The 24516-nt window shown below is 40.7% G+C and overlaps 6 protein-coding genes across 6 annotated transcripts; 2 read left to right on the plus strand and 4 right to left on the minus strand.

The window, feature by feature from the left end:
- Positions 1-11: 11 nt before the first annotated feature.
- Positions 12-6084, minus strand: LOC6638967 (uncharacterized PE-PGRS family protein PE_PGRS54). The gene is made up of 8 exons (XM_023180729.2): positions 5964-6084; positions 5723-5799; positions 5557-5660; positions 5342-5482; positions 1875-5279; positions 1276-1819; positions 1092-1217; positions 12-1030 (listed from the first exon to the last, which is right to left on the minus strand). Exons 1-8 carry the CDS (start codon positions 6033-6035, stop codon positions 220-222), a joined length of 5280 nt encoding a protein of 1759 aa, XP_023036497.1. The 5' UTR covers positions 6036-6084; the 3' UTR covers positions 12-219.
- A 4119-nt stretch (positions 6085-10203) lies between these two features.
- LOC6638966 (transmembrane protein 19) lies at positions 10204-11994 on the plus strand. The gene is made up of 2 exons (XM_002062202.4): positions 10204-10511; positions 10800-11994. The coding sequence occupies exons 1-2, from the start codon at positions 10397-10399 to the stop codon at positions 11681-11683; spliced, it is 999 nt and encodes a 332-aa protein (XP_002062238.1). The 5' UTR covers positions 10204-10396; the 3' UTR covers positions 11684-11994.
- A 732-nt stretch (positions 11995-12726) lies between these two features.
- On the minus strand, positions 12727-14028 carry LOC6638965 (probable serine/threonine-protein kinase MARK-A). The gene is made up of 2 exons (XM_002062201.3): positions 13872-14028; positions 12727-13816 (listed from the first exon to the last, which is right to left on the minus strand). The coding sequence occupies exons 1-2, from the start codon at positions 13933-13935 to the stop codon at positions 12756-12758; spliced, it is 1125 nt and encodes a 374-aa protein (XP_002062237.1). The 5' UTR covers positions 13936-14028; the 3' UTR covers positions 12727-12755.
- Positions 14029-15256: 1228 nt separating this feature from the next.
- LOC6638813 lies at positions 15257-16476 on the minus strand. Its single transcript, XM_002062200.3, has 2 exons — positions 16357-16476; positions 15257-16281 (listed from the first exon to the last, which is right to left on the minus strand). Exons 1-2 carry the CDS (start codon positions 16385-16387, stop codon positions 15338-15340), a joined length of 975 nt encoding a protein of 324 aa, XP_002062236.1. The 5' UTR covers positions 16388-16476; the 3' UTR covers positions 15257-15337.
- Positions 16477-20631: 4155 nt separating this feature from the next.
- Positions 20632-21496, plus strand: LOC6638812 (ribosome biogenesis protein ERB1). Its single transcript, XM_002062199.2, has 2 exons — positions 20632-20659; positions 20744-21496. Exons 1-2 carry the CDS (start codon positions 20632-20634, stop codon positions 21487-21489), a joined length of 774 nt encoding a protein of 257 aa, XP_002062235.1. The 3' UTR covers positions 21490-21496.
- Positions 21497-21578: 82 nt separating this feature from the next.
- LOC6638811 (protein masquerade) lies at positions 21579-23860 on the minus strand. The gene is made up of 4 exons (XM_047012099.1): positions 23560-23860; positions 23432-23491; positions 22775-23151; positions 21579-21912 (listed from the first exon to the last, which is right to left on the minus strand). Exons 1-4 carry the CDS (start codon positions 23858-23860, stop codon positions 21598-21600), a joined length of 1053 nt encoding a protein of 350 aa, XP_046868055.1. The 3' UTR covers positions 21579-21597.
- Positions 23861-24516: the final 656 nt, after the last annotated feature.

Below are 24516 nucleotides of genomic sequence, written 5' to 3' on the forward strand. Positions count from 1 at the left end.
GTGTGTGTGTGTGTGTGTTTATTTGTGTATTTGTGTGGGTGTTTCGTGTGTGTGTGTGTATATAAAACTCTAAAATAATAAACTTAAGAACATTTGATTGCATTTGGGTTAGATTACTTTTGTTTTTGTTTGTTTGTTGTTTTTTTCTTTTTTATTTATTAGCTGCACTACTACATACAACAATTGAGCCCCTTTGGAACTGACCCCCATAATCTTTGTCTAGCATTTACCATTCGATGGCGCCTTCGGGCGACAAATCTTACTACGTCCATTTGCCCCATAGACAATATTGCACGAGAAGGTGAAGTAACCGCATGTCGATGATTTAGTATAGTAAGTCGATTGGAAATTCTTATTCTCTTGCGGTGGATTCTTGCTATTATCCATGCTGCCGGTTACGGATTTCGTCACAGTCACATAGCTATCGGGAGCACGTGCTGGCGTCTTTGTTATATCAGCATCTGTGTCGGAACTGATCTCCAACTTCTTATCCGTATTATGCAGCTCAAGGGATTTGGTATGGAATTTCTTTTCCACATTGACTGTGCCACGGAAACCGCTGGGCACCGATTCGGTGGTGGTTCTCTGTATGGGATAGGTATTGACATGTCCATTTTGATTCTGGACCACACGATATTTGTCTGTGTGCGGTGCTGCAATTACAGCCTGTTGCTTCTGGCCTGGTGAGGATTGTGTATAGGCAATGGGACTAAGGGCTACCGGAGATTCTTGGGCCTTGGTTGGACTGGCGCCACCTGATCTGGTGCGAGCCTCTTCCAGTTTGACGGGATTTGCATTGTAGTACTCATCATCGTCGTACTCATCGTAGGGCTCATCTTCGTCATCGTCAATTAGGTCTTCATCGTTGCCCGTTGTGGGTTCTCCAGATGGTTGCTGATCCAATTTCTTGTCAACAATATCGACCTCGGGCTCTTCTTTGCTGGTCTTGGTGGACTTTAGTTCGGGTATTCTTTCGGATTCGGATGTCAGGGCCGGTCCACTGTAGACAACATCGGCGCGATCGGTGACACTTAAGAAAAATCAAAGATCATAGAGAGATAATCGTCATTTCGGGCAGCATTTAAACTTACGCATTGCCTCCACTTCCAAATTGGCTAATGGTATTGAAGAGTTCGCGATTCTGCTCACGATAGGTGGCCACTTGCTCCTTAGTGCCCGAAGCGGATTGTGCAGCTCCATGATAGGAAACACCAAAGCTGTAACATAAAGATCGCAGTTAGCCTCATTTAAGGGGGAAGAAAAGAAATGGTTTACCTCGAAGTGCCATGAATCTGCGATTGACTCTGTCCGGAGTGACTGCCGGATTGGGCCGATGCCTGACCACCGCCGGTGGCGGCTCCCGCGCTATTGTCCTGACCTGGTCGGAAGCCAATCTGTGCCTGCGATGAGGTCTGTCCTGGGCCGCTGGACTGCGCATCGGCCAGACCGCCCTTATCATTGGCATGGACTTCGCTCTGGCTCTGCTGCAGAATGCCGCCGCTTTGGGAGGATGCCTTAGTGCCGCCATCCTTTGAGTTGACCTGCACTTGAGCCTGGGACTGGGCTGGACCGCCAGAGCCTTGCGATTGACTCATAGCGCCATCAGCATTGCCAGTAACCTGAGCGCTAGCGGCGCGATCAGCATCGGAGGTCATGGCACTTGCGCTGAAGGTTCCTCCAGAGCTGTAGCTACCTGACACCTGGGTCTTAGCTGTGCCGCCGTTCTTCTTTCCCTGGGCACTCGCCGATGCCTGACCATCGCCAATTGTCGACTCGGCTTGGGAGAAAGCATCATCGGCACCAGATCCACCGGGAACAACTGGAAGAAAGACTTGTAGAATCTAGTTTTATCATCATCTAAGCGCGCCACTTACCAACACCACCAGCAGGAGCAACTGCGGCGCCTCCATCTGTGTATCGGCCAGGTGCACCAATTTCGGTTCCGTATCCTGTTTGTCCGCCGATTCCGGGTTGACCGCCGGCTCCAGGCTGAACACCATATCCGGGTTGGCCTCCGATCTGTCCTCCAGCTCCAGGCTGGGTACCGTATCCTGTTTGTCCGCCGATTCCGGGTTGACCACCGGCTCCTGGCTGGACACCATATCCGGGTTGGCCTCCAGCTCCAGGCTGGGTTCCGTATCCTGTTTGTCCGCCGATTCCGGGTTGTCCACCGACACCTGGCTGGACACCATATCCGGGTTGGCCTCCAATCTGTCCTCCAGCTCCAGGCTGGGTTCCGTATCCTGTTTGTCCACCGATTCCGGGTTGACCACCGGCTCCTGGCTGGGCACCATATCCGGGTTGGCCTCCAGCTCCAGGCTGGGTTCCGTATCCTGTTTGTCCGCCAATTCCGGGTTGACCGCCGGCTCCAGGCTGGGGTCCGTATCCTGTTTGTCCACCAATTCCGGGTTGACCGCCGGCTCCAGGCTGCGTTCCGTATCCGGGTTGTCCCCCAATCTGTCCTCCAGCACCAGGCTGAGTTCCATATCCAGGTTGAGTGCCGTATCCAGTTTGTCCGCCGATTCCGGGTTGACCACCGGTTCCAGGCTGGGTTCCATATCCAGGTTGGCCACCAATTCCGGGTTGACCACCTCCAGGCAATCCACCAGCTCCGGGTTGGCCTCCAATCTGTCCTCCAGTACCTGGCTGTGTTCCGTATCCTGTTTGTCCACCGATTCCGGGCTGACCACTTGCTCCAGGCTGAACTCCATATCCGGGTTGACCTCCAATCTGTCCTCCAGCACCAGGCTGTGTTCCGTATCCAGTTTGTCCGCCGAGTCCAGGTTGACCACCGGCTCCTGTCAGAGTTCCGTATCCAGGTTGCCCACCAATTCCGGGTTGACTACCTCCAGCACCGGGTTGGCCTCCAATCTGTCCTCCGGCACCTGGCTGTGTTCCGTATCCTGTTTGTCCGCCGATTCCGGGTTGACCACCAGCTCCAGGCTGAGTTCCATATCCTGGTTGCCCAGTGATTCCGGCTCCTGTTTGCCCATAACCGGGCTGTCCACCAATCTGTCCTCCTGCACCAGGTTGAGTTCCATATCCATGTTGGCCAGGCTGGGTTCCGTATCCTGTTTGTCCGGCTCCCGGCTGGACTCCATATCCGGGTTGGCCTCCAATCTGTCCTCCAGCACCAGGTTGACCAGCGACACCAGCCTGTGGTCCGTATCCAGGTTGAGCACCCGTACCGGACTGAGTTCCATATCCGGGTTGACCTCCAATCAGGCTTCCAGCACCAGGCTGTGTTCCGTATCCTGTTTGTCCACCGATTCCGGGTTGTCCACCGGCTCCAGGCTGAGTTCCATAACCGGGTTGGCCTCCAATCAGTCCTCCAGCACCAGGCTGGGTCCCGTATCCTGTTTGTCCACCGATTCCGGGTTGTCCACCGGCTCCAGGTTGAGTTCCATAACCGGGTTGGCCTCCAATTAGTCCTCCAGCACCAGTCTGGGTACCGTATCCTGTTTGTCCTCCAACCCCAGGTTGACCGCCGGCTCCTGGCTGTGTTCCGTATCCGGGTTGGCCTCCAATCTGTCCTCCAGCACCAGGCTGAGTTCCGTATCCTGTTTGTCCGCCGATTCCGGGTTGACCACCGGCTCCAGGCTGAGTTCCATAACCGGGTTGGCCTCCAATTAGTCTTCCAGCACCAGGCTGGGTACCGTATGCCGGTTGTCCACCTATTCCGGGTTGACCGCCGGCTCCAGGCTGCGTTCCGTATCCGGGTTGACTACCTCCAGGTAATCCACCAGCACCAGGTTGGCCCCCGTAACCAGGCTGAGTCCCATAACCCGTATGTCCTCCGAATCCGGGTTGACCCCCGGTTCCAGCCTGAGTTCCATATCCGGGTTGGCCTCCAATCTGTCCTCCAGCACCAGGCTGTGTTCCGTATCCAGTTTGTCCGCCGAGTCCAGGTTGACCACCGGCTCCTGGCAGGGTTCCGTATCCAGGTTGCCCACCAATTCCGGGTTGACTACCTCCAGCACCGGGTTGGCCTCCAATCTGTCCTCCGGCACCTGGCTGTGTTCCGTATCCTGTTTGTCCGCCGAGTCCAGGTTGACCACCAGCTCCTGGCAGAGTTCCGTATCCAGGTTGCCCACCAATTCCGGGCTGACTATCTCCAGCACCGGGTTGGCCTCCAATCTGTCCTCCGGCACCTGGCTGTGTTCCGTATCCTGTTTGTCCGCCGCGTCCAGGTTGACCACCAGCTCCTGGGAGAGTTCCGTATCCAGGTTGCCCACCAATTCCGGGCTGACTACCTCCAGCACCGGGTTGGCCTCCAATCTGTCCTCCGGCACCTGGCTGTGTTCCGTATCCTGTTTGTCCGCCGCGTCCAGGTTGACCACCAGCTCCTGGGAGAGTTCCGTATCCAGGTTGCCCACCAATTCCGGGCTGACTACCTCCAGCACCGGGTTGGCCTCCAATCTGTCCTCCGGCACCTGGCTGTGTTCCGTATCCTGTTTGTCCGCCGCGTCCAGGTTGACCACCAGCTCCTGGGAGAGTTCCGTATCCAGGTTGCCCACCAATTCCGGGTTGACTACCTCCAGCACCGGGTTGGCCTCCAATCAGTCCTCCAGCACCAGGCTGAGTTCCGTATCCAGTTTGTCCTCCTGCTCCTGGCTGAGTACCATATCCAGGTTGTCCTGCGGTTGCGGGTTGATCGCCCCGCTTGCCTTCAATCAGTTTTTGTGCTGAGGGCTGCGTGCCATATCCGGTTTGACCACTGATTCCAGGTTGTCCACCTGTCCCAGGCTGTGTTCCGTATCCTGTTTGGCTTCCTGCACCAGGTTGAGTCTGTCCTCCAGCTCCTGGCTGGGTTCCGTATCCAGGTTGGCCTGCAATTTTACCTCCAGATACAGGTTGACCTCCATATCCGGGGCGACCACCGATTCCCGCTTGGCCACCTGCACCGGGTTGTGTTCCAATCAAGCTGCCTGCACCTGGCTGAGTACCGTATCCTCCCTGACCGGGAGTACCTGACTGACTACCGCTGGGTCCGGTTCCTGATTGAACACCTCCAGCGCCGGGTTGTCCTCCAATCTGCCCACCAGCACCAGGCTGAGTACCGAAACCAGCTTGTCCGGGAACACCGATCTGACCTGCTCCTGGTTGACCTCCATAGCCCGATTGTCCTCCAGCTCCTGGCTGAGTTCCATAACCTGGCTGTCCTGGTTGAGTGCCATATCCCGATAACCCACCAGCTCCTGGCTGACCTGTCCCGATTCCGCCTCTTCCTCCAGCCGCTCCTGGCTGCGCTCCATATCCACCAATACCGCTCTGTGCATCTGTGACAAGAGAGAAAGGTCTGTAGGGTATAATCAATTGAGCTCGGGAATTCAGAACTCACCAGCACCAGGAGGTAGGCTTATGATGGCATCGGGTCTACCAGAGCCAGGATAGTCCGTCTGATAGCCACCCCCGGAGGCACAACCACTGCAATCGCCCGAAGAGAATTGACTCTGGGCCTGGCCCATGCCATGGGAGCCAGCTAATAACAAAAAACAAGCAATTTGGTTCAATCTGCATCTAATTTTCCATGGACCTCGCTGGACTCCTACTTACAGACAGTGGATCGGGAACCACTTGCATCAGCCTCCGCTTCGGCCTTGCCATCTTGTTCGGGTTTACCAAAATTTAAGTACTGCGATTGAGTCTGACCACGGGCACTGCAAGCGAAGGTCGTTTTAGACTTGGGAGACGATAAGAATATTTCGAATTTTCAACTTACTAGCCACTTCGTTTGGTACGCTCCAGATCCGATAGGGCTGTCTGTGCTTCATCTTCATCGACCGGAGATGATTGATCCTAAAAATGTGAACCAATCGATTGTCTATTAGAGTTCAATGTTAACTTTATCTCACACACACACACACTCATAGGCACATGGTGAAGCATGTCCGAAACTGACCTTGGTCAAAATCGTTTCTTATCTCTGTATTGAATTAGAATTTCATTAACAAAGCACTTACAATAGCCGCTCCATTTGTGTGGGCCACGATCAGCACTAAACCAAACAGCAGGCCCCAACGAAAGGGCACCATTTCAATTAAAATTGAATTTACAATTTACCAAATTGAAATGTGTGCGCTTGTGTGTGTGTGTTCTTTTCTTTTGGGTCTACTCCCTCCTTGTCTCACTCCTTGTCAGTCTGTAAGAAGAACAAAAACAAAAAATTGGTTGGAAATTGTACAATTTATGTATGAATTGTATTATCAACGCATCTTTATTTATAGTTTTTTTTTTTGTTTTTTGCCACCCATTCCTATTCCCATCACCAATACCCATACCCATCCCCATCCCCATTCCCATTCCCTAGCACGTTCTCGCTCTCTGTCTCTGGCGCCCCCGAGGGTTATCATCACGAAATGGGCACACAAGCGTGTTGATGCCAAAAAAGAAATATAATAATAATAATAATGAAATCAAATGATAGAGAAACTATGTATGCTCGATCTTGGACTCAATTTTTTAACTTTAGACATGATGTAATCACATGATGTGATTAGTTTTCCTCATCATTAGCATCGCAACTCAATCACTTGGCATAGAATTATCCTGGTCTATGGCCTCTCTAGATCTTATGCTCTTTCCTTGATTAGTTAGTTCTTAGGATGATCGGTAAGTTTAAGAACTGAGTACTCTAAGAGGTCAAAGTTCTTTTAAAAGTGTTACCAATTTACGATGAAAGTTTGTTAAGTTCTTCTCCATTTATGGGTTTAAATTCTAATACTTAAATTTCTTAAAAGTTTCTTCAATCAATTTCCTCTATTAGATTCAATTCCTTTAAATGAAAGGTCCCTAATCCTTTAAGATGAAAGTTTGTTCCCTTTGTTCAGATCTAATTTCTTTATATAAAAGGTCCCTAGGCTTAGAATTAAAGTTTGTTCCATTGTTTAGATGTAGTTCCTTGATATGGAAGGTCCCTAGGCTTAAGATATAACTTTTTGATAATAGTTTCTAGTTGACAGATCCATTTCCCAAAACTTCAGGCTTCAGTTTGTTAATGTTTTTTCAGTCCTTTTTATATGTAATTCCTTTATATGAAAACTTAATTAAAGTTTTCCAATAGGTTTTCCATTTACATTAAGGGTTATTGTGGTTATGATGAAAGTTTGTTTTATCCTTTTCCCTTTATAGATCTTAAGCCTTTATATGAAAAATTCTTGAGCTTAATGTAAATGTTTATTCAATCGACTTTCAGTTATAGACCCAATTCATTTATATCTTTAAGATCACAAAGCATAAGAAGAGTTCAAGGTTATTTTATCTGGGTCTTGGCAGAGTTTTTTAACAAAATGTTTATGTTTTATATCTCTGAATTTAGATAAAGCTTCCTTAAAAGGTTTTTCCAATTATAATACTCTATCCTGAAAGAAGGGTTTATCTTTTCTCTGATTGAAACTGTTCTCTTATTTCATATAAACTCAGCATTTTTCACATTATTTTTCGAAACATTTTAATACCAAAAACGAAAAACAACCCAAAAAATAACCCCAAAACAATTCGATTTCAAAAATTATCATTTTTTCGAACACAAAACATTAATTTTTTTTTGCAATTCTTTGTTGGTTTTGTTTTGAAAACTATTTGTCACTAGATGATTTTGGCTTTTTGCCATTTTTGAATCCTTTTCACTTGTTTTGTTTCGTTTTAACGATCATTCGATTTTATAATCCTTTGAGTTGATTTGTTATTATCTACTTCTTTGACTTGGCCCTTGACCTCCTTCTGTGCCAAGCCCAATAAAGGAAATGATATGCAAAGGGATTGATAGAAAAATTACCCAAAAAAAATCACAAAAAAAAAAACAAACAAACAAAACACCCAGAATAAAGATGAGCGGTGGATTTTTTGAAATGATTTCCAAAAAATTTATAATTCCGTACTGGCCACCGAACGCGACAACTGCCGGATTGCGAATAACATGTAGCTGGTCGAGCATCAAAACTCTAGAGCTCTAAGAAAAATTATATACAATTTGAATTTCAATTTCAAATTTCAATACATTTGCATTTGGCCAGCATGAATATTTATGTAGGATTCCACACACACACACACATATAGAGAAGACACACCATGTAGTGAGAGTTCTGAGTCTTATCGCCCATGGAGCACTGAGACATACACAGAGACACGGAATGACAAAGGCGGAGACGGAGACGGAGACGGGATAGGCCACTTAGAGCTTCGCTTCGACGACGATCGTCGTTGTCTATTCCATGCTATGCATATACATATATATATATGTATATATAAGCATATATATATATCAACAACTTTGATCGTGTCAATCGATCACTCTTGGTTCTACCACACACACAATATACACCCACCCCCATACCCAATTTTTGTTGTGCTGTTTCCTTCTGTTGCCCACAACCTCCAATCCCCCGCACCCACCCCCTTACCATAACGAAAGTAGCATTTTGTTGGGGTCTGCAGTTGTGTGCTCCATTCTGGGCATTACAACATCGCACCAATGAGAGACTTTTGACCCATTTTAAAGGAAATGTGTGGCCATTTATTAGCATATAAAGATACGCAATTGTGTATCTAGCTCTTCCATTCAAAAGTACTCATTTACATGCATATATACACATATATATATATATGTACATATGTATACAATCGATCGGTCTTCCATTTCCAAGTGTGTCCCTGTGACTCTGTGTGGCAATGTGTCTGAAACAGATTCCCCTCCCCATAACCAAAAGCCAAAAACCATTTCATTTGTTTGCTTAGTCCATGTTCAGCGGAAGTAATTTGGCGTTTGATAACCTTTTTTTTTTTTTTTTTTTGGGTTGGTTTGTATTTTAGTTAGTGAATCCAGCGTCATATCTATATATAGATCGGACCAATGTTAAATTCCGATTGAGATTCTAAAATTCCGAGTCCGGCCCGGCTCGATCGATCGTCCCCGAGTGCCGTATGGGGTATGGGTTATGATCGTTTCAAGGCTATTCAATACATTTTAATTGAAACCTAGTTTGATAAGATCAACAAATTAGAAGAGGCCTATTGAAATAAATTTGCATGTGCCCGAAAAAACGGAAAAACGAAAATGAATACATAAAACAAACAATCTATTGAGAGCATCTGAAGTGTCCAATCAATGTAAATGAAATGAAAATTGGATAACTTAGCTCAGTTGGTACTCAAAAATATCAAGAACAATAAAGTGAAATATTAAATGTAAAATAAAAATAGTTTTTACTTAATTTTTAAAATAGTTTTTCAAGTCTTTTAAGTTTCTATTAAACGAATAATAAAAGAACTTTGTCAATTTCTGTCAAAATCATTAACAATTGCAAATTAAACTCATTAAATATAATATTTTGGTATCTGAGAAACTTCAAATTGATTTAAATAATACTTAAGTTGTCTAAAATGCCTAAAATTAACAAATAATTACAACTAATAAATGTTAAGATATTGTTAATGGCGTTCAAAAATTGTATTTTTTAACCTTAAGACCATTTTAATTAGCTTTAGCTTTGAATATTTCAAATATGTTGAATTCTAAAACCAGAGACAATAATAATAAGAAAAAGAAAAACCAATTTTTTAGTCATAATTTTATGTTTAGAAGTTTAAAATTGAAATAACGATATGCTATATTGATTTAACAATTCTTAACTCAGTTAAAATTTACTAAATTATTTGAAATAAATTCTAGTTTTCTCTCTAAACTAAACTTTTAGAAAGTATTTTATTATGTTTTCCTCATAGAGACTTCGTTATTAGGCCAATTTACTTTCAAAATCTTTTGTTTTTGTCACATGAGTGTTTCTTCGTTGTAATTTTTTTTCTATTTCGTTTCCTATTTACTATTAAAATTAACTTTGATTATTTAGCAGGGAGATGATTAAGCCGTTTTCTGTTCCAAATATAAAGCTTTAATAATAATATAAAAGAAATAAATAATTATAATAATTAATGAATCGCTTTAGTTCTTAACAAAATATTTTTAAATCTGCCGCCAAACCAAACCAAACGTACCAACGTCAAGCCCAACGAGTCGAACAAATTTGACAACGTCGAACTGTCGAAGTGTGAAGGGCTGAGTCGAAAGTGCTAAGGGCTGCCCAAATTGTGCCCAAAAATATGTTCGTTGGGCTATCTTGCCATCGAATAACAATTGTGTCACTCTTAATGTTCGCTGGGTAGCAAGAAAACAAAATAAATCCCAATTAAATATAATTGTTTCTTTTTCCTGGCTTTTGTTTGCCATTAATTAATTAATAATATATAGTAAATAACGATAATTTGAGTTTGGTGGTTTTACATCAATATTTTGTGTGTTTCGATGGTTTAACTTTGCATACATTTGGATTACCCTGGAGAAAGTTGTCCAATTGTTTGAAGAAAACTTTGCAAAAATAATAACAAATCGGCCAGAATCATGATACGCGACTGGATGCCGGTTTTATTCTGCGGCTTGGCCATACCCATATCGCTATTTATGTGGATCGGTAATGTGGCTATATCGAAACTCTGGAATTCTACGGACTTTGAAGGTATGACCGGCGGCACGAGAGCGAAAGAGATGGGGCGAGACAGGAGAGAGAAATTCCTGGAAATATCCAAATGCTAAAAGTGCCCAACAGGTGTTTTGCCGGCATTTACAAAATATCCAATTGGATTGAATGTGTTGGATAACCGTCCAATTGGAATTTGACTGTTTCCAGATGGAAATTTCATTAGCCAAGACGAAGGTTCAACCTGTCTCATCTTTTGTCTTTTGCCCCCGCCCAAGAGGTTATCTAATTAAATGATAATATGTCTCTTTTTTTTTTTTGTTTTAGAATTTCGAGTGATAACGCCGCTGCGTTGGCTATTCTCCACACTGGCTCCATTGGCTCTCATGACCATGGCCCTGCGTCGCCGTTCGGTTAGCAAATCCGGCGGAGCCTTGGGCATTCTATTGGCCTTTATTCTGTCCATTGCCAGTCATCCGTTCTTTGTCAGTTTGATTGTGTTCTTCTTCAGTTCGTCGAGAGCAACGAAATTTCGTGGACATATGAAAAGGAAATTCGAACACGACTTCAAGGAGGGCGAGGGACAAAGGAATTGGGTCCAAGTGCTATGCAATGGCGGCATGGCCACCCAATTGGCATTGCTCTATCTGATCGATTGTGGCAGTGGAGAACGTGCAATAGATTTCGTTAAGGAATATCGTTCCAGTTGGCTGGGCATTGCGGTGATGAGTTCATTTGCCTGCTGCAACGGTGACACCTGGTCCAGTGAACTGGGCAGTGTCCTCTCCACCCGAGATCCCATCTCAATAATCAGTTGGCGACGCGTGCCCCGTGGCACCAACGGCGGCATCTCACTGATTGGTGTTGTTGTTAGCCTTCTGGGTGGCTTACTGGTTGGATTTGGTTACTTTGTAACCGTCCGCTATACAGTGGAAGCCAAGGTTTTGTTGGTCAGTCCGCCCCAATGGCCAATCATTATAATTGGTGGTCTGGCAGGATTATTTGGTTCCCTGTTGGATTCCCTGCTGGGTGGCTTGCTACAATATTCGGGCATTGATGCCAAGGGCAAAATAGTCGATGCCCCCGGCAAGGATGTGCGCCATGTCAGCGGCTTGCGCATTTTGGATAATCACAGTGTTAATCTCATCTCCAGCATTGTCATGGGCGTCACTATGCCATTGATGGCTCTCAAATTCTGGCCAACCAGATGAAGAACGAACAAAATGCATTTTCATTCATTATATAGGGGATATATCCAATATTTTAATTGTTGTTTTTCACCTCGCTCTATCATGCTTCCATTAATATTAATAACTTTAACTAATGAGACTTTAGCAATTTTGCAACGATGGACTCGATTGAAATATGTTAACGGGAATCTAGTGACTGTTTCAGCTGTTATCCTTTTTATATATAATATAGTTTATGTGGTTGAATATATCTATTGTAATTAACATTTTAAACAACTAGTGCAATGCGCTCGAAAAATTCATGTGAATTAAAAGAATATATATTTTAAAACGAAAAAATTGAAAATCATTAGAAAAATTATACAATTTCTTTGCTTTGTTGTTGGCTATATAAGTTATATTTCTGTAATATCGGTTAAATGTCAAAGACATTTTGTTTCTAAGATTTTCTTCGATGATTTACCAAAAACATTAAGGAAATAGCTTTTTAGATTTGGGGATCTTCATTTATTGAAACATTGTTTTATTTTTAAAGAATTCTTTTTTTGTTATATATTTTGTAACTTTAACTTGTTCATTTTTGCATCTATAAAACATGTAAATTGTAAACCCAATCCTTCTCAGATGTATAGAATTATTTCAAGATATGAAATGTGTCTTAATAATCTAAGATTTCTGTAAGGATTGTCGGGCAGAAGTAAAGTGAATGAAAAAACGATTTGAAATATCGATATAGATATTGAATTTAGAGGCTTCTTGATCCCCCAGAATCCTTGGATTCATCCATGATTTCTGATAATTTATCTAACTTAAAATGAATATTACATTGAAATTTTGTCTTTTTCGAAACAATCAACTTAGAGAAAACATTGACTAAGTTAAGCTCATTTTAAGATGATTATTTAAAATCTCTTGGGAAGAGGAAAATTATTTTCGGGTATAGCAATTTGATTAGTTTTAGTCTTACAGAAATTTACCTCATTTCCCCTCCCCTAGAATCCAACACTGTAGGAAAACATAGTCTTAACTTTTTGATTCCTAAGATAGATTGATGGTCTTTAATGTTAACTTTATTTATATAGTTCGACATAACTTAATGCCTTTGCACTTTATTGGATCTTTTCAATTTTTGCAATTCAATATTACGTAATAAGTTATTCGAAAGGGTTCGCAATGCTTCGGTAGTTGGCGGTGTTAGACCCTGGGAGGATTGTGGCTTGGCAAATCCTATGGAGAACTTGATCATCAGATCACCAATGGGTGACGTCACAAACTGAGACCCAGTGGAAATTGTCTTGAAGACAATGCGTCGCTTGTGCTGATAGATTTGAGGATCATGAGGCAGAGCATTCAAGTTATTCGTTTGCGATTGACTGGGCTTGGTATTAGGCCTTGGTTTAGTTGTACTATTGAAAGGATTGAGGCTAGTTTGATTGAGTGATGCTGTTGCTGGTGAAGTGGTCGTTATTTTTGTTTGGCCAGAGTTGCGATAACGTGTGGTTCTTGGTTGAATTGTGGTTGTGGTGCTGGTGGTCGTTGTTGTTGTTGTGGTGCGTCTTCTATGTGGGCGACGTGTACTGGAAGGTTTGCCTCCAAACGATGATGATAATGATGATGATGGTTTGCTTAGTTGTGGTGCTGATTGATAGCCTGTTTCGGCTTGAGGTGACTCTTGGTCTTCCTCATCAGATGTGCTTGCTGGATCTGGTTTCTCGGCATCACCATAAATTTGATCTGCCGCATCCTGCTCATCGTCGTAGTCATCATCCAATTCAGCATCATTTTGTATCTGTTGGCTAAATAATGGCGGTCTAGTGGGCAATTGTTGGGCTGCTCCTCCACTTGCAGCTCTTGGTGGTTTGGCCTCATCGTTTTTTTGCTCATAGATGGGAACATCGGGTCCTGTTGAGGCCAAAACTTGTTCCATTTGTTTCTGTAGGATCTCATAGAGTGGAGCATTCTGCTCATCATCGCCCAGTTCAACAGGATCATTGGGAATAAATTGATTATTCACATAGGCACTTCTACCATCCAGATCCTCTTCATCGACCACAACATCCAGGAGATCTCTAGATTCAATTTTCGTTTCTGCTGCTGCAGCTGCTCCGCCTGGTGGTGGATGAGTTATATCCTCTGAGTCAGGTTTACCAAGAACTAAAATATCAGAAATTATGTCCTGTAACTTCCTTCTGGAATATCCAGAACTTACCTCCACTTAGTAAAAGAATCAATATGAATTTCCGGCTCCAAATTCTTGCACCTCTGTCACCCATTGCAGTTGTTTGACTTCTGTCTGCTGGTGACAAATTTGTGGCATCTTTTATAGGGTCAACACGAGAACGGACCAAATCTCTCTAGGGTCTTGGCTTTCGTTTCGTTCTTTGTGTCGGCCCACGCCCAATTAGGTTTTTAGTGTTTGGATTTGATTTACTTGCATATCTTTGGCTGTCAATCAGTTTATAGAACTTGTTTCTTCTTGGTTCAACGAACCTGCCAATGCACTTGGATGCAGTTGCCCCGCAGTAGGAGAGGAGAACATCTCCACCGTTTGATGTAATAAAAAAGTGCAGCAATCAATTCTCTTAATTTCATTCTATTGTAAGACTATTTTAACATTCTTATCAAATGTTATGTGACAGAAAGGCATGGAAATCTTTGGATCTATCTTGAAGTAAGCATCTTCCTATCTTTCAGTTTCTCTCAGATCTATTCAGATCTTATATGTTGGATGATATGTTTTTTATAATCTTCCACCATTTCTAACATCTATTCAAAGAACGCGTTGATCTTCCCACATTCTTCACTTTTCTTTTGTTATAAACTTCCTGATTTGGGAAATCATTTAGTTAAAAAGTTCCTTAGCTTTTTATTCTACAAAATTTCTTAAGTTCTTACTACTTATTAGTAAGAGTATTTTCTACTTTATTCCCCATTCTAAACCATTCTCATATTCGTATAAGTCACTCATTTCAGGAGTTTCTCAGGTCCTAAGTGTTTGGCCTAATTCAGAAAAGGTTTTTTTCCAGTCGTGCTCCAAAATTAGTGTATAGATCTTGCTATATATCTGCTTATCCATTTCTTTGTTGATCCATTATAATAATCCATTTCTCTGTCACTCATTTTGCTAAGAAGTTAGAAAAAATTCTTTCAAAATTTTGACCTTCTTGAAATTTTTCAGAACTTGCGTTTAAGCTGGCTCAAACTAAGAAGATCACAAAGAGGATACAGAATGTCTGTGAAGCAATTCCCCACCAAGTATTATCATCAGGAGACTTAGCGAAGGAAATGCAAGAAGCAAATACCTTATCATACATTTAAAGCTAAAACTTGTTGGGAATTATAAATAAATAAAACAAAGAACAAAGAAAACACTTTATTTTTAGCTAAAAAGAACTTTAGTCAAAAGTTGAGGTATTAATTCTTCGAATCTTTCATCTCTGTAGACTTGATCTTGACAAGGATAAAGAACTATGCGTTGATTTGGATGTCATCCATGGTGAAGGAAATTTCCTTTAAGGATTAGTCACTTAGCCTCTAAACTGCATTATGGTTAACCTAAATCTCCTTTTTGTTAAGTCAAATAGAATTTCAAAATAGTGTTGAGAATTTTCTGCGTTTTTTTATTGTCATTTGTCTTAAACTAGAATAAATATTAAATATCAAGTTTCTCTTTATTTAGGCTACCAAATACTTGAGTTTGTCCTGATCAACTTTTGTGGCAGGATGCTCCTCCTTGGCCATAACCTGGGCTGGATGAGCATTTGTGGCTTTTACAGCTTCGGTCACCTTGGCATTGATCACATCGGCGACCGTTGACATGGCGGCCAATAAGGGTCCCTGAGTTGAGGTCTTCACTGGCATGGGTGGCATGGCAACACTCTCCATGGGCACTGGAATCGAGGCAGCCTCTTGAACTAAAGGAAGAACCAAAGGTTCCATGGGTGTATCAGACTTGTGGTTCTGGTTTTCCTCACTGCTGTCGCTGCTGTTATCCATTTCCTGATCCTTGTCCTTATCCTTATTCTCTTGCTCCTTCTGCTCCTCAGCTGCCACAGTGGCATTGTCTCTATAGAAGGGCGATGCCTTGAATTTCTTATCTGCGTAGGCTGTCTCCTTGGGATAAGTTTGCTGGCATAGCTCGTAGGCGAAATCTGTCCAGAGGCCATGCGAGCGGCACTTGGCCACATTCAATTTGCATTGGTTATAGAAGACGGCCACCTCATGCGGTGTCTTGCCGCAAATTGGTTCATACAGATCGACACAATCGTCATCGCAGAGATAACCTTCGCTCAGGGATTGGGCAGCACTGTTGATGGATGGCATCATATGGGCATTGGCTGCAGGACTAAACCAGGCAATTGGAATGGCCAGGAAATTGGGACACTGACGTTTCTTGGTCATATCACTCGATGGGGCATAAGTGCGTTTCACATAATAGCCATGTTCCTCTGTAGACACTTGAGTATTGCCAGCCAAATCGGTGGAAGTTGACCATTTTGTTTTGGTCTTGGTCTTATCATGATGATGGTCATGATGATCATGATGATGATGGTCATCTCCTTTATGCTTACGTCGCTTGGCCTCACTAGGCGAAGCCAACAGCAGGCAAGCTGCAAACACTACAAAAATAAAAAAACAAAAGAAAATAGTAGACAAAACTTGTCTTAGCCAAATGATTAGTTCAATGGTCTTACCAGCAAGTAAACCAATTTGATAAGCCTTCATTCTTTTTGAGCCAAACAAACCAAACCAATATCGAAGTAAACCGTTCTTTTGCTCGTCCGATCAACAACTGATTGCATCTTCACTGGCGATGCCACTTAAGTACCTATGCCAGTTCCTCACTATCAGACTGAGTCTGAGGGGAATTCTTTTTTTTTTCGTTTTGTGTTTGGGTTTTTTGTTTTTCTCCTTCTATCCCATTTACCGGTTTTCTACGCTTGTGTTTGTTCATCTTTTCTGAAATACCCTGTAGAGTTTTTGTTTTGGGATATATTGATCGAATCTTACAATACATATTGAAAGGTGTGAGCAATAATAATTCAATTGAAGAATTCCTACCATAAAAGTATCTTAAGATTTGCAATACATATATGTAGTCAGAGGATATATAGAAGATAAGATATATGACAAAAACCCTCAGAATTGAGTTTTGAATGTTGTATAGATTATATATAGAGAATCTCCTGGATTTAGCTACTTACTCAAACATTTTATAATTATCTCAAATTTATGCTATCAAACTTTTTCATTGAAATCTTTACTTTTCCAGTTTTTAAGTGTTTTTTAAGTGGAATTTTAAAAGTTTCTTATCTTTTCTCTATTTTGAATTTTTCGTTTAAATTTTTCACACAAATTTTATATTTTAAAAGTGCTTACAGTGTTTTATCAAAATATGTAATGTTTCTTTGTGTTCGAATGTCCGAATTTTTGTGTAAAATTCTACAAAACATTTTAAAATATTAAGTTTTGCATTGGTATATCCGATTCGAAAACAAAAACCAAGTGGATCCTGATTAACAAACACAATTGTCTTTAACATCTTGTTTGTCTTGCTAAATGTTCATTATCCATGGCGTTTGTTAACCGAGGGTCTAGGATCCTCAGAGTACTCTGCGTTTTTCCCTGAAGGAAACCCACTTAAATATAACGAAACTTTTTAGGAAATATGAAAAATTTTAAATCGTAAGCAATTGGACTTTTACTTGAACATTAAATTTATATTTTCTATTACGAAATGATCAATTAGTTCCTAGGAATTCACCATGAAATCTGTTTAACACGCATTTCAATCTTTAACTTTGTGTTATAAAGCTAAAATTAATGGAGTCTGAAAAAATATAAGAGATATTTCTGCAAAATTGGATATTATTCCATTTATTGGACGATGAGCCACTTTTCGAACGCCAAATTTAGACGAACTGTTTCAGAAATTTTTACAGAATATGCATAAAATATTGTTTATTTTAGTAGCTTCTAGTAAGTAAGTTCCATTAGCTTTAGTTCGAGTTACTCCGCCAAAAACTTCCACTGAATATCTTAAACATTTCCTTGTTTTCCACACGGCATAAAATGGGTTAAATAAGATTGTGTGTATTAAGAAGTTTCAGAATTGGGAAGGGTTTACAATTTTATGACGTCTACCTGGCTTGCAGGGTATTATGGGGTCGACACCTGTGATCTAACATACTTAGATTGTTTACCTACCCTTCTTCTCCGAACGAAAGTACGCAAAGTTGGTGAAATTTTTTTTTATGCAAACTCATGTGTGTGTGTGTGATGTGGTACCCTTTTTTTGTCTCTTTCTTCTCACTTCTTCTAGAACTTGGAACTGGTTAGCACCTTACCTGCCCACCGACCCCAACCCAATCAGCACAGCACCCGCAGCCGCAGCCGCAGCAGCTTTAGGCTTAAGCCGGTTCAACCAAAATTGGGTCAATCTGGAAAGGTTTAGTGATCTTGTTTTTATAGTCCATAGAGTTGTTGTTGTTATTGTTAGTTGCAGCTGTTTCTCTTGGGCATCCATCCCATTCAATCAAATTGTTGATTCTTATTATCATTTCACTGTGATTAGTGGCCGGGAACTACACTCCATGTCGTTGGATGTTGATCTATTCGGGGCTTCCTTTTCATTCTAATTACCAAGTATTGTGCTGAAAATCTAAAAAGATCTTAATGAGTTGAGCGATCTTTTTGGTCATCGTCGTTGTGCAAATGTTTTTGCTTCATTTTTTGGCAACTTTCATTCTATGACTAAGATTGATGACTCTCGTTTGTTGATATTGGAAACTATTACGATGGATCACCTTTATTTTTCTCTATATTTTCTCTTCCATTAAATGAAGATCATTTGTAGAGCAAAATTAGCCATCATTTGTGGTCAAATAAATTCGAAACCCAAAGGTATTGGATTTTTGGTCTATATAGCTGATTACTTAGCATAAACGAGGATTAGTGATCATATTTTGGTATTCCGATTTATAGAAGTTGAATTCGTTTGTCTTACAATTCTATTCAGACTTTTTGCCTAACATAATATAGAAAATTTTGTCTAATATTGTATATTTTTATGGCTATAGCTAATAGATTTTTTATCGTGATCAAAGAAAATTGCAAAATATATATCTCCAAAAGTTTAGTCTTTGTTTGTAAAATCTTTTAACTGTTTATATATAAAATAAAAACATTGTATCATGTTCTCTTGATATTGTTATGAAAGAGTTTGTTAGGCTTTTTATTTTTCTTTTGAAATTATATATACCCTCAATTCTTATATTATCCAGCAAAACTCTATAAAATCCAAGCGAATAGACAAATTTTCACTAATTTTCAAGTCTTCTAGTAAAATGAATGTAAAGATAAGGTTTCTTTCGAGACTTTATGGAATATTAATCATTTAGATTGATCATTCATATTGATCATAGATGATTGATTACTTAGATTGATCACTTAAATTTATAATTTAGATTGATAATTTATATTGATCTTGTGGATTCATTAAAGGACATTGATCATTTCAATTGATCTTTTAGATTAATCATTTAGATTGATAATTTAGATTGTTATTTAGATTGATCATTTCTATTGATCTTGTGGATTGATCGATTGAGGTTGATCATTTCTATTGATCTTTTAGATTGATAATTTAGATTGATCATTTATTTATATCGATCTTTTGGATTGACCATTTAGATTTATCATTCAGATTAATCATAGATGATTGATCACTTAGATTGATAATTTACATTGATCATTTGGATTGATCATTTCTATTGATCTTTCAGATTGATCATTTCTATTGATCTTGTGGATTGATCAAAGGTGACTGATCATTTTTATTGATCTTTTAGATTGATCATTTATTTATATCGATCTTTTGGATTGACCATTTAGATTTATCATTCAGATTGATCATTATTTCAATGGATCATTTAACTAATTACTTTATATAATTATGGCAAGATCATTAAATATTGTTAACTATTTGTTTATCACTCAATGATGATTCATCTTTATTTTGCTCGTGATCACATATGTAAATGTTTCAGATCGCTTTTTCTCCCGCACATTTCTCGTTATGGCTTTGTTTTGTTGATTTTAAAATTGAAATTTCGTGGAAAAATTTCCAGAAAAAAAACAAAATCAATACCCAAAAATAATATACATAGATAAAAAATAAACATCCCCCCCTCCCACCATTAAGCTTTAGAAAGTTTATTATCATCTCTCTTCCCGTTCCCCAAACAAAGTGAATCCCAAACTCCAATAACAATCAGAGTCATAATGATGATGATGATGTGGGTGAGGGGAGGGGAGGGGGGCCCATTTATAAATGAATCGAACCAAACCATGTCTAATTACATAATTAGATGGGGTGGTAAGTCTAGACCAATGACCGATTTCTGTAAGCTAATCGTTCGATGTAAGCAATATTTGCATATTTAGAGACACCCGCAAAATGTCTTGTTGTTGTTTTTGTTGTTAATGTGAAAGACAAACAAAACACAAAACGTATGCCAAGATCGAATTTTATGAAAGAAGTGAACAGAGAAGACCGACAAAAATTTAAATAAATGATTTCAGTTTCTTTTTGTATGCATATGCAAACAAAAGAAGTTTCAGAAACCAAACCAAAACCAAACCAAAAAAACACAAAAAAAAAAGAGAAGAAAAAGTGTAAAGAAAGAAAGAGAGCCAGTAAAAGCGGCTGGACAACGACACGGATTTGGCTTTTGGATCCGCTGGGGCCTTGTTTACTTTCATTTTTTTTTCTTCTTCGCTTATATATATATGTGTATATATATGTATGTTTTTTTTTTCTGTGACTTTGGTTATTTTTCTTTTGAGGGGGTTGGTGGGCGGAGTGGGGGATTGACTTGAGGTATATAAAAGCGAAAGCAAACCGCTGGATTCGCTCATAAAGACAGCAAAACTGCAAAAGTCAACGCATAGTCATAGGATTAAAGAATATGGTTAGATATATCTATTGGACCCTTGGTAAGCTTCCCCATCTGCTCCAATGAAATGGAAAAGCGACAATTTTTGGTTTGTTTTTTGTTTTTTTTTTTGTTTTTCTAACAGCTTTGACCCTTGTGGTTTTGGCATGTAGTGTAAGTGCAGCTCCAGCCGTATTGGAGGAATATGATGTGGATAAAAGTCATGAGTTTCCAGCCTCTAGGCAAGCGGAAACTGCCGGCAATACCAGCGTGGATAGCAGCGCCAGCAGTGAGGAGAAACACGATGATGACGACGATGATGATGAGGAGACTGAAGTAGAATCCAAAGAGGATGCTGCAGCCAATGATGATGATGATGATGACGATGATGATGTTGCCAGTTTATTGATAGGTAATCGTCGTCGTCGTCGTCGTCGGGAGGTGGATACTACTGAATTGCCCACCGATGTGCCAGAGAATGAGAAAGAGAATGAAACTACTATACCAACAACAACAACAACAACATTGACACCACCATCACGTAAACCAGTCCTTGTACTCATACGCGATGCCTTGAAGAAGGTCACCACTGAATTGCCCACCGAACAGGTGGCCAATAATGCATTGCAATATTTCCAACTATTTGAGCATTTCATTCAGCAGACCATCGAACAGGTCATTGGCGATGATGATGATGACGAGGATGAGGCACAGCCGGTAACAATTATACCAGGCGCAGCCACCGAAGAGGTGGAGGAGCAAGAGATCAAGAAACCCGATACCAATGAAAATGAAACTGTTCCCCCAAAGCCCGAAGAAGTTGCCGAAACGAAACCGGAATTGCCTATGCCCCATGAAGATTCATCATCGCCCATACCTAATAGTGTTTAGAACATAACAGAAAAACCTCATCTATTTATTGTCATTAATTTATTAATAATAATAGCTATTAAACAAGAAAAAAAAAATAAGTATATTGGCAGAGTAATTCAATTCAATTCAATTATTGTGACGCTCTTTGACCGCATAGATTTTACTTTTCGTTGGACTATGACGATGGCGATTGGTGACACGTCGCTTGGGGGACTCAATCTGTTGGAGCAGGCGATTGAAATGTGAGTTTGGCGCCTTGGTGGAAGGATTCTTCTTGCTGGTGATGTTGCCAGCGCGTCTCAATTGATGAATGGGCATCTCCTGGTCACCAATGGTCAAGGTCAAAGGCAATTTCCCCGCTGTACTGATATAGATTGGAATGGTTATATAAATGGGCGAGCCAGATTTCATTGCTATGGGAGTAGTCGTCTCCGGAGTGGTCTAAAAAAAACAAAAATAGAAATCCACAAAAATTATAACAAATGACAAAAATCCTCAATAAAATTAGACAAAACACTTAACAAAACCTCCATTTTACAAATCTCAGAAGGGTTACTAAAGTCTATGTTATGATAAGCTAGGTATTTATTTATCTTTTAGAACCTTCCTAGTTTTTAAAGGGGTCTTGAGATATAATTCCATACTCCACTTAAACCCAAATGGAAACTAAATGAAGTGAGATATGGTTATAATGGGAAATATATAAGTTTAAGTCTTTAATATCAAAGAAACTAACTTTGGCTATGCCGAAATTTTTATACCCTTGCGGTCCTTGGCCATAATATCTTTATCCGATCTGTTTCAAATTTCGGGATCTGATGTTTTATATAAAAAAGTATAATTTTAGTAAATTTCATAGGGATACTCCAATTTCTTCAGCTATGTTTCTTTTATAACTAAATGATATAGTGGTCCGATCCTGATGATTTTCATACTTTATCTGCTACGGGCTATAAGTAGCTGAACTATCAAGTTTCAACTCAATAGCTCTTAAGATGGCTGAGTAAAACGCATACGCGCCATCGGACGGACGGACAGATGGACATGGCTATATCGATTCAGCTTCTCATGCTGATCAAGAATATATATACTTTATGGGTTCGGAAACGTCTGCTTCTAATATTCTAATGCGTATATAAAAGATTTGAAATTTGATAAGCATAAAAGATCTTAAAGAATGACGAATGGAAATGGAAAGTGTTCGAATGTAGAAATTGAAACAAAATACCTCTTTTAATGGAGTCTAAGACCAAAATATATCAATATTGGAAAACCGTATTAAAACTTATACTTGGATTTTTACCTGTTCTTTAACTTGTGGCTTGGATTGTTGTTTAAGAAAATGCAATGGATTGGCATCTTCACTCAAATTGGCATATTCATCATCTGATAGATCGGGCAAACGTTCACTCAAGAAATTATAATCATCCTCATCAAATTTGTGTGACTGTTTAGCTTTTGATGTGGTCAATGTGGGTTTTGTGCTGCTGATAGGTCTTCTTGTTGTGGTTGTTGTCGTCTTTGTTGTTGTTGTTGATGTTGCTGTCGTCTTTGTGGTAGTTGGTGTTGATGTGGTTGTTGTTATTCTTGTCGTCTCACTAGTCGATGATAGCCCCAATCGTTCGGCCTCTTCTATAACTTCTCCTAGACACAGATTGCAGCTTGCGGACCAGAGCAAAGCTGCAAATAATTCGAGTCGATAGTAATTTTTGATTAAAACAAATGTTCAAATTTTTTGAAAAAGAAATGCAAATTGGTTTTGGTTTTTTATGTAAAATTTTATTTGATAAAAGATTACAGTACAACTGAATTATAACTAAACTTAAACTGCACACACACACACACATGCATAGCCCCTTGAGATTTAGTGGTGGATTAGATGAAGAGTTAAAAAAAAAGACCTTAAGCCTAAATACAAAAAAAAAAGGCTGCCCCTGCCCGCCCCACAAAGTTAGAGTACCGTCTTTTTGCCATTCATTATCATTTCGGTTAGTCCAAGCTCCTTGAATTGTTCCAGTCGCTCAACTTGATTGCAGAGACGTTTCTTGAATTGAACCTCTCGACTGAGGACCTTGAGATCATCCACACTGCTCATTTGATTGTAGGTATTTATATTATTGGCTATCAATTTGGATGTCAGCATGATTTTGGCTCTTGATAGACGCAAGTACGAGAAATCCGAACTGGAACGTCTCAGCTCCTGGCGATAGAGAAACAATTGATATGGAAAACTAATGCTTTGAGCTCCTTTACGCAATTTCTTGAGATATTTCCGTTTCAGATGATGTTCGCCGTGTTTCGATTTCAATTTATGTGATTTGTGTTGACTGCTGCTGCTGCTGCTGCGTTTCTTTTCCGATTTGTGTTTATGCACTTTTTGGCTGGTCATGGCGATGTTTCTCAATCTCTCTCTTGGATGGGTGTACTCTCTGTGAATGTCCTCGTGCGACTGTTGCCTGACACTTTGGTGCTGAGGTCCTTATAAATCGTTTGTATGTCGGCAGGTAGGGATCTAGTTGATCACTTGGAGCAGGTAGTTTTCAGATCTCATTAGCGTAGAGAACATGCTCACGCGTGTCTATCATAAAAATGTGTGTGTGTGTGTGTGTGTGTACCCAAAAGATTTTTGCTCATCATATTTGTATCTCTCAATCGGTTACCCTAAGACCAAGACCAAGACGAAGAGATATTTTTGGGTTTTGGGTCGTGGCTGGTCTGGGTTTTTCCCACTGGCTTATTTATGGCTTTATGACTGGAATATTCAACACTTGGGTCTGGCCTGGAGACTTAAGCCTCAATTACGCTTAGTGAAAACTAAGCGCCGCGTCTGTTCCACAACAAATGCGTTTTTCCGCGTTGCTTCCCTTCGCGTCGCCTACGCGTTTTTGTGGATTTTCGCCAAAAACCCTCACCAGGGGAGGCAGCTGGATAATTCTTGGAATTTACGTTTAGCTCAATGTAAGAAGCACTTTCAGTGGAAAACCGAAATTTATTTCCCACAGAAAAACTCAACAAATGACCTTGTTCCCCAAACTAACAAAATTC

Source organism: Drosophila willistoni (assembly GCF_018902025.1).
Source record: "Drosophila willistoni isolate 14030-0811.24 chromosome XR unlocalized genomic scaffold, UCI_dwil_1.1 Seg144, whole genome shotgun sequence".
NCBI classification, from domain to species: Eukaryota; Metazoa; Arthropoda; class Insecta; order Diptera; family Drosophilidae; genus Drosophila; species Drosophila willistoni.

Bases quoted from the DNA above. Each gene is read 5' to 3' on its own strand.
- LOC6638967 (XM_023180729.2), bottom strand. From the start codon at position 6,035: ATGGTGCCCTTTCGTTGGGGCCTGCTGTTTGGTTTAGTGCTGATCGTG. The intron at 5,661-5,722 runs GTAAGTTGAAAA...CTTCGCTTGCAG, and splicing joins CGTACCAAACGAAGTGGCTA to TGCCCGTGGTCAGACTCAAT. The intron at 5,483-5,556 runs GTAAGTAGGAGT...TTTTGTTATTAG, and splicing joins TGGTTCCCGATCCACTGTCT to CTGGCTCCCATGGCATGGGC.
- LOC6638966 (XM_002062202.4), top strand. From the start codon at position 10,397: ATGATACGCGACTGGATGCCGGTTTTATTCTGCGGCTTGGCCATACCC. The intron at 10,512-10,799 runs GTATGACCGGCG...TTTTTGTTTTAG, and splicing joins GAATTCTACGGACTTTGAAG to AATTTCGAGTGATAACGCCG.
- LOC6638965 (XM_002062201.3), bottom strand. From the start codon at position 13,935: ATGGGTGACAGAGGTGCAAGAATTTGGAGCCGGAAATTCATATTGATT. The intron at 13,817-13,871 runs GTAAGTTCTGGA...CTGATATTTTAG, and splicing joins GATTCTTTTACTAAGTGGAG to TTCTTGGTAAACCTGACTCA.
- LOC6638813 (XM_002062200.3), bottom strand. From the start codon at position 16,387: ATGAAGGCTTATCAAATTGGTTTACTTGCTG. The intron at 16,282-16,356 runs GTAAGACCATTG...TTATTTTTGTAG, and splicing joins TCAAATTGGTTTACTTGCTG to TGTTTGCAGCTTGCCTGCTG.
- LOC6638812 (XM_002062199.2), top strand. From the start codon at position 20,632: ATGGTTAGATATATCTATTGGACCCTTG. The intron at 20,660-20,743 runs GTAAGCTTCCCC...TTTTTCTAACAG, and splicing joins ATATATCTATTGGACCCTTG to CTTTGACCCTTGTGGTTTTG.
- LOC6638811 (XM_047012099.1), bottom strand. From the start codon at position 23,860: ATGACCAGCCAAAAAGTGCATAAACACAAATCGGAAAAGAAACGCAGC. The intron at 23,492-23,559 runs GTGTGGATGATC...AATCAAGTTGAG, and splicing joins TACCTACAATCAAATGAGCA to CGACTGGAACAATTCAAGGA. The intron at 23,152-23,431 runs GTACTCTAACTT...AATTATTTGCAG, and splicing joins TAATGAATGGCAAAAAGACG to CTTTGCTCTGGTCCGCAAGC.